Consider the following 14,512-nt stretch of genomic DNA (forward strand, 5'->3'; position numbering starts at 1 on the left):
GATTAAAGTGAGTGTCTGGTCGTTAGATGGGAAGGACTAAATATTAGGAACCGAAACTAATGACATTGCACTTCCAATATTTTAAGGCCAAGGCTCGCCACAGATTCCAGTGTGTGGTTTTAACCCATCTCCCTCGCATTACTCAGAACAAGCCAGGCTTTGAGCATCTATAAGCCCAACGTCGACAGGGTTCCTGAGGAAACAGATGATCACGTCAGTGTGAAGTCCAGCCCTGGATGCACAGAGTGGCCTGCTGGCCCTGGGGCACAGCGTGGACGTACCACTGGGAGAGGAAGAAGTGGTGCTGGACGAGGAGGGTCAGCAGGAAGTACACCACCCCTTCCACTGCCATGGCAGCCAGGTTCTTCCCAATCAGGTCCCACTGGAACGGATTTGAAGAGTGTGCCTCTCCTGCAAAGCAACAGGATTTGGGTTTGGAATGGTCTTCAGTGGCCCCAGCTCAGCCCCGTGGACCTGGCCAAAGCAAGAGGCCCAGCCAGACCAGGCTTCGTGCAGGAATTACACAAGAGTCAAATATCTATTTCATCTGGGTCCCAAGTCAGAGTAGGGAAGAGTAAAAGCCTGTCATCCCCCACCCTTGTGGCTCCTCGGCCATAGAAACCGGCCTCTAATCCCTTCTGGGAAGCAGGACCTTCCTAGACCGATAAAGTTCCCTCCCAGTCCCAGCCTGGCTGCAGTCTGAAGCAGGAACTCCCGCTGTGGCCCTCCCAGCCTTGAACCCAGAGCCCACATGCCATGGGCCTCAATGGCCACCCACCAAACCGGGCATAGACGTCTGTCACAGCCTGGCTTAGAGCAAGGTCGATGAGGCCCCGGCCCAGGCAGAAGTGGGGGAAGATAATGAGCAGCTTCCTCAGCATAGCATTGAACCTGAGTAGCATCTGAAAGAGAAAAGCAGGACCATTGGAAGTGGGGGCCAACCTCACTTGCCCTCTCCTGAGCAGGTGGGGCCCGATGCCCTTTTGGGCTGGGACAAGGGGAGGCCTGCTGGCAAGGGGGTCCCATAGCCCACTGGCCAGTGGGGGGTTTATCAAGCAGAACAAAGGGGTTTAGGTGAGAACCTGGAAGTCCTTTCAGGAGGTGCCCCACAACCAGGCCGAGGGGCTGTCAATTGATGACTAATCAATGGCTGGGGATTCTGTAAGTTTCTGGTGGGCAGGAGCTGCCTCCTTTGTCTAGCCAGGCAGCACTGAATAAACATTGACCATGCCCAGAGTCTGGCTTTGCGGAATGTTCACCTGACTCTCCTTAATCCTTGGTGGCTCTGGGCAATATGAGGTCTGCACAGAAGCAGCAGCCCTTGGCCAGTGCAGACTCAACTCTGAAGTGTGCAGGAGTCTTTCACAGCACTTGCTACTGCACTGCAGCAGCTTCTGGGACTGTGGCCCTGTGTCTCCCCCCCGGCACAGCTGTGAGCTGTCCTGGGCTTCTCAGCAACTCTGTCTTAGCTCAGCAGCTACCAACAGGGACAGGCTCGAGCACCTCCAGCCCTGCTTGTCAGCTCTGCACAAGGCAGCCACCACTGTCAAGAGAGGAGGGATGATGCTCTCTGGGGTCTGTGCTGAGCTGGGGAATGTGCTTGCAGGTGGTCACTGTGCTGCCTCCAACTTGGTGTTGGGCAGAGCCTCCCACAAGAAGGTAGGAGAGACTGAGGCGACAAGGCTGCAAAGCTCCCTGCCGGGTCACTGCTGTCTGCTCTGTCTGACCCGTCCTGACGCCCCAGCCTCCTGCCCCTCCTGTCTCTACAACTTGCCCACATACGTCATTGGTCCTGATCTGGCCCTCCTCACAGTGCAAACTTCCCAGAATACACTTTGCTCTTCTGCCTCCGGGCCCTTGCATTGTAGTTGTTTGGCAGGGAGAAACACTCTCTTCCCTCCTGCTTCCCGACAGAGTCCTGTCCTTTAGAAACACCGCTCAGTAGCCCCTTCTCTCATAGGCCTGCCTAGATTCCCTTGGGAAATCTCCATTCTTCTCTTACTGTGCTTAATATATTCCCATGATTACTCTTTCTTTTTTTTTTGAGTTGGAGTCTCACTGTCGCCCAGACTGGAGTGCAGTGGCCGCTCCCGGCCACCGCAGCCTCGACCTGCTGGGCTCCGGCGATCCTTCCGCCTCAGCCTTCTGAGTAGCTGGAATCACAGGCATGCGCTACCACACCCAGCTGCTATTTTGATTTATTCTAGAGATGAGGTCTTGCTGCCCAGGCGAGTCTCGAACCCGCGGGCTCAGGCAATCCACTCACCTCAGCCTCCCAAAGGCACGGGATTACAGGCTGAGCCACCGAGCCTGGCATTACTCTTTCTAACCGGCCTGCTTTGTCCATCAGTCAGTAGTCCCCTGGTGGGCAGGGCTGGGTCCTAGTTATTTTTGTGTCCTTTCTAAATACATATTAACTAGCTCATGGTAGGCACTTCAGTATTTATTCAATGGGTTCATAAACGTCTACTGATTCCAGGCCAGACTCAAGATGAACTTCCTCTGTTGAGATTCCCCTGTAGCCCGGCTCTCCTGGCCCGCTCTGACCTGTAGTGTTTTATCCGTCACTCACTGCCTTATGGAATGTCATGCTCGTGGCTTAGGGCAGTTGCTCACTTGGTAGGCAGGTCCTTTCCTGACTAGAACAGAAGGGTGGGTCCTGGAGGGCAGGACGAGTGGGCCACACAAATCTGTCATGTGGTGCTCTCCTAGTAATGCCTTCTGACCCAGGGCAGCAGGGTAGCAGCTGCTGGGAACTGGGGAGTCCCCGGGGGATGCTGGGGACTTCTGCAGCATCTGATAATTTACATGTACCAGCTTTTATGAGGGTGCTCAGCAAATGTTTGCTAAATGGTGCTGCCACAGAAGGGAGACAGTTCCAAGTTGCTTCAGGCTTGCATTTAATTATTCTGAAGTAACACTCTCTTAAGACTGAGTGGGCTGTGAGTATGACAAAAACAGCTCTGAAGAGCAGCCATTCCAGTCCACCAGGAAGCTCTGGCCATCAGCTTGGGCTGCGTCTCACCACCCCCTTGGGAGGTCTTACCCCCACTGCCGTGTTTCCTCCCATTCATGGAACAGATGGGGCTCATTTTTGCTCAGCAGCTACCAAAGGGCTGACTAGGTCTGGGTAAGAGTTTCTCGTAGGAGGCCTGGGACCGGGCAGCTCGCAGTGGTGCCCCACACAGACGTGCCCTGTGCTCCCCAGCAGGGCCTGGCCTGAAGGCAGGTGGAGCTGGGGCCGCAGGGCAGCAGCACAGATGTGCAGGCTGGGGCCACCCTCGGAATGGGGCAGAGGCAATGGGGAGGGAAGAGGCTGCGGAGATGCCAGAGGACACAGGCTTATGGGTGGCCGGGTGTTTTGTGCACAGGCAAGTCGGGGCTCAGACACAGCCGTAGGCACTGGGATGTGGAGAAAAGTCAGCCTTGCAGCCACCGCTATTTTCTTAGGGTTCAGCTTGGCCATCTCTGAACAGGAAGAAGTCAGAGGATATGGGTGGAACAGCTGGATTTTATAGCTCCTAAAAGTAAGTCATTCAGAACCATGAATTCCTAATCACATCTTCAAGATTAACGAGCACACAGAAGAGTAATGTTAGAAAGTACAATTTCCATAAGAAAGTGGGAGAAAGAATGTATGTGTATCTGCTTATATGTCTCCAGAACACAAACTCTCAAATAAGAAGCGCCCTCTGGGAAGGGAACTGGGTGAATGAGAAACAGACCGGAAGGAGATTGTTCATTGTATGCCTTTTGTTCCTTTTAAACTTTGAAATCACCTGAATGCATTAGGGATCTGTGCACGCATGCACATGCATATGTAAGACACAACACTCAAAGTCCTTGCAGAAACCTGTTTGAAGCAGTAAGCAAATCGAAAAGCTTAGGGTCATGAGAGGTCATTTATGGCTTGCAGAACAAGCTCAGAAAACCATAACACTCAGGACAAATAAATGAGCAAGGAAGGCGGGAGGAGGAGGGAGAGGGAGAGAGGGAGAAAGGGACACTCATTAGTGCACTAAGCTTCTGGTATATGATCCTTGCCCACAGCTCTGCTCAATGGACTCATACCCTCTGGTATCCTGCTAAGCAAACAAAGAAGCCAAGGAAGTCGCTCACCTGGTTATTCTCGAATAATTCCAAGACAAAGGTGATGGCACTGCTGTTGATGCCAATGAACAGATTAGCACAAGACAAAGCCACATAGGCTGTGCTGGGGACATCAAACAGGAAGGACGCTGGGTACATCATGGGAATGATGGCCCACCTGTGAGGAACAACCACAGCTCAGTATGGTGGAGTTCTCTTTCCATTCCACCTGCTGTACCTCTCAATATAATGCACCCCTCGTACATGGGAGGTTACATGCGTGAGCTGGCCATATAATGCACTCCTCGTACATGGGAGGTTACATGCGTGAGCTGACCAGAGCCCCAGGGGCACCAAAGAGATATCCATCCCTTGGTCTCAGTGCCTCGACTTTAAATGGAGATAGTAATGCCTGCCCTGACCACCTTGCAGGGTTCTGTGAGGAGCACATGGGACAGAAGCTGTGTGTGTACTCAAAATTATAATATGCAGGAGGGCCTCTGCCCTGTTGGGTTCCCTCTCTAGCCTGGATCAATAAAACACAGTGAAGGTCCCAGGGAACTCATCTTCTCAGTTCACAGTCATGTTGGTTCCTGAATTCTCTGCTTCCGGGAGAGATGGCAGGAGACCATTGTTCCAGCAAGTCTCTACTGCCCCACACAGGAAGGGCCGGGTATCATTATTTATGTTTTACAGATGGGGAGACTGAGGTCCAGGTGGGTGAACTACTCATCTGTAGTTACACATGTAGCAAATGGCAACCCTGGGATGTAAGGTTGTATGCTGTGCCTGTTGTACTCTGTTGAACTCCCTCCATGCGTCATCCTGTGGCACTGACTCAGGCAATTTTCGGCCAGAATCACCCTGTGTGTGTGTGGATGATTCTTGCCAGTACAGATGGAGATATCGAGATGAACAGATTGGCCACAGATGGATCTGAGTTGAGCAGTGTGAGGAACTGGGGAGTGGCTGGCTCCCAGGCTCTGGTCAAGGCCACGGTTTGAGTGGAAGAAGATTCAAATCATGTGGGGCACCTCTCACTGTCCCTGAATGGACCAGGCATCCGAGATGAGATAATTCCAACGGTGGAGTCAGAAACAAAAGCCCCACTGATTCCTAGGTCACAGCCTAAGACCCTGTCTGGGGCTGGAAGCTAAACTTGTGGATGCCACTGCCATAGGAAAGTCCAGGTTTTCTCTCAGAAGCAAAGTGAGGAGACCTCATGTGGGTGGCAGCTGGAGCAAAGAGAAGGGAGCATCCCATGGGGAGAGGAGGGTGGCAGAGACAGGCACTCGTCCCTGGCTCCCCTTTGGGGCATTAGCTACTCACCCATACAGCATGAGTAGTGCCACAAGGGCAGGAAGGTTTTCTGGAGAAGTGTAGGCTTTCTTCTGAAACCCGATGAAAATGCCCACCACCAGCCCTGCACTCACGGCATAATTCATCTAGAAGAGAGAGAAGGAGAGCCCATCACAACCTCTGCTTCCTGTTCTGCAAAAGGACAGGCAGGACCAGGCTCCTGGCTCTTAGGGTCTGGGGTTCTGATTCTATTTTTCTAAGCAGTTCTTGGTTGGCAAGATGTATGAAATGTCCCCTGATCTCGATCTCTCTTTCTCTTTCTGTCTAGTTGGTCACAAGGTCCTGCCAAGTCTACTTTTTAAGCATATCTCCAGAATTCAGAAAAACCTAAAATACACTTCTTGACTTCCCAAAGCTCAAACAGATGATGGCACTCCCTTTAGACAATTCAGTCCTAAAGCCATTCGACTGGCCATGGTAGGGTTGGAGGAAGAGCCACAGTGGTCTTGCAAGAGCGAGGAAGACACGCCAGGGCGTGCTGCTGGAGTCCAGGGGGATGACGAAGGCATTCTTAGAGGGGGTTGATCTGGTGCAGGGTATCAGAGCAGAGCGGAATGAGGAGGCCCTGCATGCAGCAGGGGCAGGGAGAGGAGGGCGTCCATGTTGGGAGGGGAGGAAGGCAGAGATTCTAGGGTGTTTGTACATACGTGTGCATTGCTCAAGTAGGTGAATGAGTTGGGGGTGGCAGAAGCCAGTTTCTTATTCTTGGAGAAGGGAGTTACAGATACGGAAAGGCAGAAAATAGAATGAGTCCTGTGGTGCTGGTTTTGATGAGCTTGGAGCATTCAGTATACAGAATATACCGAGAAACATAGATGTAAGCATGCATGTGCCTGTGCATGTGCACGGACCTCTTCCCTAGTTCTACCCACTGAGAAGGCCTGGGACCAGGGATACTCCAGAGGCAAGGGACACATCAAGAACCTAGATATTGGTTTCTCAGGGCCATCTACCACCAGCAAGAACCAGGGCTCTTTGGGGAGACAGCTGATTCCAGAGTGGGGGTGGGGGGGTTCAGGGAGAGCCTGGAACATCTTCCTGAGCCCGCGAGCATGGCAGAGCTCAAGTGGGTGGGGATGCAAGTCAACAGGATATGGAAGCCAGCCTGAAGGGTCCCCCACTGGCCACACCGGGGATAATCTGAATATCAAAATAAGTACTGATGGTATCGGATTGTAATCCATTGATTAACACAGGAACTACGACTGCACTCAGATATAGATACATTTATGAAAAAATGGAAAGTTTGATAACAAACAGGATATGTATATACCTCCAAATGACTTCTCCTTCCAATATTTATTAATTATAAGGTGCAAAAGAGTGATTTTATACTGAAGAAGCTCAGCAGACACTCTCTTAAGTGACCAATTGGACCTCATCAGTAACAGGAACACATTGTTAGGATGCAAGGAGAGCCAGCATCCACTCCGTGATTCAGCTGCCAGCGATGTAGGCCCTCATCTAACCTGAGGACATCCGTGGCCCATCATCTACAGAAGTATGAATGCTGTGAGTATTAAGGAAAGACTATGCAGCTGTTCTAGGCTGAAGAACACTAAGAGACAGGACAACGAGATGCCATGTGTGATTCTGACCTAGATCCTTTTCTGTAAGAGGCATTATTGGGTCTGTGGGTGAATCTTGAATGGGATCTGAGGATGAGATGGTGGTGACACATCGGTGCTGGTTTCCTGAAGATGATGGCGTGTTGTGGTTGTATGAGGTGTGTCCTCGTTTATAGAAGGAATGCATCAGAGGTGCTGGTGGCCTGTGTGTGTGTGTGTGTATGTGTGTGTGTGAGAGAGAGAGAGAGAGAGAGAATAATAGAAGAAAGAAGGCGTATCTTGTTGAGAAATTACTTTCAGATGGCTCTGAAAAAAGTTTTGAATTGCACTTACAACTTTTCTTTAAGTCTGCAATTGTTTCAAACTTTAAAAGAGAAACAGATGACACATAAGAAGGTAAGGATTTAAACCATCATATATATGCCACATGAATGGTGTAAACAATGACTGTCTCCTCACTCACATTTACCCGGAGCACGTATCGCCTTATCACCACAGGCTGATGTGGTGCTGAGTTCCAGCATTATCTAGCCTAGGGTTCAGATTCTAGGCCAGCTTGAACATTCTAGAGCATTACTGTGACTTTTCACTTTTCTGCAAATGTAAAACTTTTATAAAATAAAAAAGTGTACTTACCAAAAAAGCCTGACATGATGGTACTTGCCTTTCTTTAATCCTTTATTTAACCTTTTATTATTTAACCTTGCTAGGCTCACCACCCGCCTCAGATGCCCACTCATACTAGCCATATATCTCTCAGTAGGCTCAGAGATCTCTGACTATAGACACACACACACACACACACACACACACACACACACACACGTCAGCTCCAAGTGTAAATTTTATGCTCATCTTAAAAAAAAAGTAGGGCTGAGTGCGGTAGTTCATGGGTATAACCTCAGCACTTTGTGAGGCTGAGGCAGGAGGATCACTTAAGCCCAGAAGATTGAGACCAGTCTGCGTAACATAGCAGGACCCTGTCTGCACAAAAATTTTTTTTTGAGTTGGAGTCTCACTCGGTCGCCCAGACTAGAGTGCAGTGGCCGCTCCCGGCCACCGCTGCCTCGCCTGCTGGGCTGCCGCGATCCTTCCGTCTCAGCCTTCTGAGAAGCCTGAATTACAGGCATGCGCTACCACGCCCGGCTGATTTTTTTATTTATTGTAGAGATGAGGTCTCGCTGCCCAGGCGGGTCTCGAAACCGCAGGCTCAGGCAATCCACTCACCTCAGCTTCCCAAAGGCACAGGATTACAGGCTGAGCCACCGAGCCCAGCCTGCACAAAAAATTTTAAAAAACTAGCCAGGCATGGTAGTGTACCTGCCATCCCAGCTACTCAGGAGGCTGAGGCGGTAGGATTGCTTGAGCCCAAGAGTTTGAAATTATAGTGAGCTATCATTGCATTACTGGACTCCAGCCTGGGCAGCAGAGAGAGACCCTGTCTTTAAAAAAAAAAAAAAAAGAAAAAAGAAAAAAAACCCAGAACTTTAATAAGCTTAATATGTAGCTTTGCATTGCAAGTGGGCCTAGCTCCATTTGTGTTCAAGTTGCAGGGCCAGTGCAGCTCCAGAAAGTGACATTCTTTCCAGGAGAGGCTGGCAGGCCTGACCTATTACTCCCCATGTACCTGCAAGTGGCTTTTCAGGTAGACAGAAGCAAGAGGAAAGAAGTTAGCGACCACTGATGATTTCTGGCTTTGTATTGTGAAGTGATAGCTGCTTAATAAGCTGAGTAAAAGAAATCATGTCTTTGGGAATCCTACCATTTACCACCATTCTCAAGGAAGGCTGTTTGTGTGGCATCCATCATTGGTAGGCTTATCTTATTATCACATGAAGTGGAGGCTCAGTTGGTCTCAGAATGTTGTGATCTTGTTACTCAAGACACCCAGAATAGAGGGGATTGGTGTCATGACACTCCCTGCTACATCGTAACTAGGCCTTTGCCACCCATTCATTTTGGCCCCGTGGCCTGTCACTAGGTATCCGATCCTGACTCCTCCCCGCCCCCACCGACCCCCGTTGTGAGATAAGTGATTGGGTGCTGTTGATTTTATGAGAAATTATCTCTTCATTTTTCCCGAAAGTAGTGGCTAATCTGATAGAGTGAAGCTCTGGTTACTTTGGGAAAGTGAAATAAGGTCACTGGGTAGGATTGCCATATTTGGCAAATAAAAATATAGGATACTCAGTCAAATTTGAATTTCAGATAAGCAACCAGTAATTTTTTTAGTGTAAATAGATCCCATGCAATATTTGACATAGAATATGCTTATACTAGAAATTATTCATTGTTTTTCTGAAATTCAAATTTAACCAGGTGCTCTATATTTATCTGGTGACACTACCACAGGAGCCGCTTTGCCTTTGTTCTTTAGAGGGTGTGGCAGGACTTAAGAAGGGGACGTGGGGTGGAGGACCCCATCGGTTATATTACCTCTTCTGCTCCAGAGAGTCCCAGGAAGGCCAGCCTCACGTCTGTAGCGCTGCAATTATTCTGTGGGCCAGAAGCCCCTTGGTGCAAGACGCAGACCACCCCCATTCAACTGCTCTTAAGTGCACCCCACGCCCTTCCCCAGCTTTGGGCTCCTCGTTCTGTGTTTCTAAGATGTCAAGGGACGGCAGATGCACAAGGCGTTGGGTCCAGTACCTTCCAGCAGCCTGGCAGTGTGAGGATCTTCCCTGCTGTGCCCTCTCTTCAGGGCACACGCGCCACCCTGGGCCCATGAAGGAGGGGAGACGCCATGGGCTGACGCATGACACTCACAATGTCCCAGAGGAAGTTGGTCAGCCAGTAGGTGGTGGGGCTCACTCCGCTGATAAACTGAAGGTGCTTGGCTTTGTTCACCCTCTCCTGGATCAGATAAAGGACAAAGCTGGCTGGGACAAAGGACATGGCGAAGATCACACAGATGGAGACCACGGCATCCACTGAAGTGGTCAGCCTGCAGCAGGACCGGAGACACAGGGAGAGAGAGATGAAGGAGGAGGAGCAGAAGCAGAAGATACACAGTCAGGCCCTGAGGCCCCTGAGCCTCTCCCAGCTACAGCCTCCAGTCTCTCCGCACCCCACCTCCCATCCCTGCTAGCCTGAAGCCTGCCAGGCCACAAAACTCTCCTAATCCAACTCGGTCAAGGTTAAGTGGATCTTTGTGGGTCACCTTTCTGCTTCAGGTGGCCATTTCTGGACAAGCGTTCTTTTTTATCACATTCTGCAATTGTTATGGTATATGGAAATAGATGTTTATATTGATCTCTTGCCCTGCAACACTCTTATTACTAATAATTTGTCTATAGAGTTTCTTGAATTCTCTATGTAGACAGCCATTTGGTCTGTGAAATTTATTTCTTTTGTTAAAAAATAAATGATCTTGTTAAGTCACATTTTCAAGAAGCTTATGGTAATTTGGGGAGATGTTCATAACGTAGATTTAAGTCAAAAGAGAGCCAGGTGTTATTTGGGATATGGCTCCACTCCGGATACATAACAGGTGCCTGGTCAAGGGGCACATGGGGCTGGAAGTCAGGCCTGAACCCTCTGAGTAAGCCATAATCCCTGGTGTGGGCAATGCCCTCCCACAGAAAAGAAACCCTTATAATGCCCACAGAGGTTGCCACTGCCCTGGTGATGACAAATGCCATCATCCATACTACATAGGAAGCTTAGAACCAATGACTGGAAGGATACACCCAAGTGTTTAGAGAAAATACCCCACACAATGTAGGGCTATAGATGATAAGTTCTTAAAACTCACTTTTACAAGCTTTTCCTAATAGACATATGCTGTTGTATAATCACAGAGAGTCTCCTGTTTCATGCTTCATATGAAGAGGCTTGGCAGAAGGTGCCGAGACGTGGGTCGAGTGAGAATTGACACAGGACCGTCCCGGGCCCCAGGGCGTCTAGAGGGAGGCACCAAGGGACCAAGGCCAAGTGATGCACCCAGGGTCACTCAGAGTCTACTGGGATGCCAAACCCAGACCCCACAACCTTCCGGAAGGAGTCTGCACTAATGAAGGGGGTTCCCCAGCCCCTCCCCCGCATGGGTCCGAAGGAGGGTAAATATGCCACAAAATGCACAGGACTGGTGTTTTTGCTTCCTGAAGCTGTGCCCTGGGAACCTATTTTTGTGGGAGGCAGAGGTCTGTTGGCATCTCCAAAGCGTGGCCATCTGAGGGAAGTTCCTGGAATCTAAGACAGTTACTACTGGAGGACTGAAAGATGTCCTGAACTTTGGCAGTTCCTGGCAGTCACTCTGTGTGATGGCAAGGAGAATAACTGTGTGAGCTCCAGGAGCGACCTGTTATCAAGAGCCAAGAGGGACTGGAACCAAGTACAAGCTTGCTTCCTAAGTGAATGTGGGGGAGAAAGAATGGCCGAGCAGCTTGGCACATGAGGCATTTGAAAGTTGTAGTCATAGCACCCAAGGAAACAACACTGCCAGCCCGCCCACCGCTTCATGGTAGAGAACATCTCGGAGCGTCTGAAAAGGGAAGACGGTCACAAGAAAGCCCTGGGCCTCACACTGTGATCTCGGAGAGCTGCTCCTTGGTCAGGTTCAGGGGCTGGCTTATGACGGTGATGCCGTACTCCTCCGGGTTCTTGTCCTGGGGCAGGCTGGCCCGTAGGATGGCGTTGTGGGCCACGTTGAGAAAACTGACCAGGGCATGCCAGCCTTTGTTGTTAAACCACACCTAGAGGGTGAGATGACATCTGAGACTCTGCACTAACAACAGCTGTTTGAAGAAAAACTAGAGGCAGGAAGAACGTGAGGAGGAGGAGGACTGGCAGCAGGAAGATACTCCTGCCAGATTTTGGCAGAAGGGATGGCATCAAATCAAACTTGGAAAAGCAATCAGCTTGAGCAAACGTTTAGCTCTGGGCAGACTACACAGGCCAAGTACCTTAATGTTGTCTTCAGTTTCTAGGTGTTTAAGGAACTCAGACATTTCTTTAGCAGCCTCTCTGGTGACAGGGCCCTAAAATCCACATAAACAAGCAAGAGGGATTTTGTTTTCTGTAGTGCTCATGATAATTTCTAGTTCATGATCATTAGGCAAGTCAAAAATCCCACTCAGTTCTCTAGTGTGTTTACATACCCTGTTCACATTCATGATCTGGCCAAGGTCACTTAAAAAGTCAATGAGAGCTTCCCCCGTGATGGGGATCCGCGGGAGCTTCCCTCCGATGGAAATTCCTCCATACCTGGCAAGGCAATGGGAAACCCTGGGGTCAAGCCACAAGCTTCACGACTGCCATCGGCTCCCTCAGTTTTTGTAAGGAAAAGTATTTTTGAGGGGAATTTCTGAACCGGTGAGCAGCATGGCTCCTCTTTACAAACCAACCTTCAGTTCTTTCCCATGGCTGCCTCCAGGATGAAGTCCAGACCCCCACCCTGCCCTCCTTCTTGTCTGGCCTCCACCCCAGCCAGCTCCATCCCTCCTCATGCCTTCCCTAGAGTGGCACATTCTGACATGTGGAAGTTTGTCCAGAGCTCCGAGAGTCCAGGCTGCCTCTGTGTATCTCGCCTCTGCGATGTGGCTCCCGGGGTGTCTTTCTCCTTCCTGAGCATCTGGCCAATCCATCTCATCCTTCATGCATCACCTTTTGACATCTGCCCTGACTCTCCTCCATGCAAGGATCCCTTTTTGGAATCTCTTCCGGCAACCTGGGACGCACCTTTACCGATTCAGGACTGAGTCCTGTCGTCCCTGCCTCTCAGGGCCCTCTCAGCCCCGCCTGGGTCCAGGCGGGAGATGGCGGGGGCCTCCTGCCCTGGCTTCTTAGCTGGGATCCTACCCTCAAGACCCATCCTCCGCACTGCTCTGGAAGTCCAAAGTGATCGTGCTAAAACAGCAACCTAAGCATGCCACTCTCCGGCTTAAAACTCATCAATGGCAGGAGAAAAGCCAAACTCAGCAGAACAAAATTAATTTGCTTGTTAAGCAAAGCAGAGGTGGAGATCTTTGTTCCTAAGGCCTCCCAAAGTCACCTCACTCCTACTTTCTGCTTCAGCTGAGGCCTACCGTTTCCCTTGAGGGAGTGATTCTAAAAGCCGATTTCATGTGTATGGTCTAGAATCTTCCCAGGAACTCTGTACTCATTCTGGAGGCCAGTTCCTGAGAGAGGCTGGGAGGCAGTTCATTCCTAGAAATCCCCTCAACGAGTCTCCAAACATCTGGAACCACTTGGTCTTAGGATGCCTCAGGAATGGGCTGGGCCAGACCCCCTGGAGCTAAAAGGAGTGGCCAAGGGGTTTCCTCACTGGAATAACTGTGGACGTTTTAGGGCATTTTGGGGGTGAGAATGCTCTGAAACTCCTCGTCAGGGAACACCATCGTCACGTGTGTCCTCCAAGAAGAGACACCATAGAGTGTCTTGGGGTTCAGGATATTCCTAGTCATAATACCCTTCAGTACATGTCTTGTAAATTTCTGAGAACATACAGAACTTCCCATTCATGTGACTTTTTAAGTGTACAATTACTTTAAATGGATCAATCTGAGATTTTAATTTCTTATAAAATAATTTTTAAAAATAAGGTCATTTCTTACCTCTGTTCGTTAACCCAGAATTTGCTCTTTAAGCTGAAAGCCAAAATAAAATCACACAGTGAACACCACAATCACAGCAGTGGCACGAGTGCAAGTACAACTTTCCCCTTCACATTCATTTTGCAGACTGAAGTCTCAGCCTTTGGGGGCCCATGTGCAGCATTTCCTGATGTCCAGGCGGCATGGCAGCTGCCCGCCCAGGGCCTGAGACTGAACATACATGTGGAGAAGGGACTGGTGTCCTCCTCACCGGCTCTCCAAGCCACATCCTGCATGCTGGACTTGTCAGGTCACATGTCAGGTCAGTGTGCCCGATCTGGACCCAGAAAACATGGCCATGGCCTTGTCCGCGTGGAATGAAGGCTGCAGCCCTCATCTCTTCCTCACTGCACAGCGAGACCCTAGTAATCACTTGCTCACTTAAGAGGAATTCTGACTGACTCCACAGCCCGAAGTGAAGCCATTGATGTTCAGACAATCAGGGGCAAAATAACAAGATAAAAATCAGCAGATGCCAACCCTAGACCCTAGAGTTCAGTCCCATGAACCATCATTGTCATTAACCATCAACACAAAAAACCCCAAATCCCATGCTGCAGACGTGCTGCTGAGAGCCAGGTTTGGGGGTGGGGGGTGCTGTTTTATTGCATGCCATGCACTCTACTTGTATTTTGGGACTTGGAGGGCATTCCTTGTTTTCCTAATGGCTTTCACCATCTGTAGTGTGTTCTAGTTAACTCAGTCTGTTCATCCAGGCTTTGGTAGGGGAAACAACAGAATAGGACTACTAAAGTCAGACAGGACGTTTTGCTTTAAAGGCCTAGCATGGTGCAGGCTGGCCACGCCTCCTGAGGACCCATCTCTCCCAGTCTGACAGGGCTGCCGAGGACAGCCAGCCAAGGGTGGGATGGGTGGGGAGTGGGGAGGGATAAGGGGGTGGAG

The 14,512-nt window shown here is 50.1% G+C and overlaps 1 protein-coding gene across 1 annotated transcript in view; it reads right to left on the bottom strand.

Annotated features, from left to right (window-relative positions):
- Positions 1-14,512, bottom strand: part of ABCA4 (ATP binding cassette subfamily A member 4) — a 135,289-nt gene that overhangs the window by 17,218 nt on the left and 103,559 nt on the right. Inside the window, exons 32-40 of the mRNA XM_008074610.2 lie at positions 13,571-13,603; positions 12,116-12,221; positions 11,921-11,995; positions 11,541-11,710; positions 9,783-9,960; positions 5,419-5,534; positions 4,120-4,267; positions 779-902; positions 282-411 (exon numbers count right to left, since the gene is read on the bottom strand). Of these exons, the coding sequence (XP_008072801.1) occupies positions 282-411; positions 779-902; positions 4,120-4,267; positions 5,419-5,534; positions 9,783-9,960; positions 11,541-11,710; positions 11,921-11,995; positions 12,116-12,221; positions 13,571-13,603 (1,080 nt within the window). The remainder of the gene's footprint in view (positions 1-281; positions 412-778; positions 903-4,119; positions 4,268-5,418; positions 5,535-9,782; positions 9,961-11,540; positions 11,711-11,920; positions 11,996-12,115; positions 12,222-13,570; positions 13,604-14,512) is intronic.

The sequence above is a fragment of the Carlito syrichta genome, unplaced genomic scaffold (genome assembly GCF_000164805.1).
Source record: "Carlito syrichta isolate Samal-C Ts95f unplaced genomic scaffold, Tarsius_syrichta-2.0.1 Scaffold316502, whole genome shotgun sequence".
Classification (NCBI taxonomy): Eukaryota; Metazoa; Chordata; class Mammalia; order Primates; family Tarsiidae; genus Carlito; species Carlito syrichta.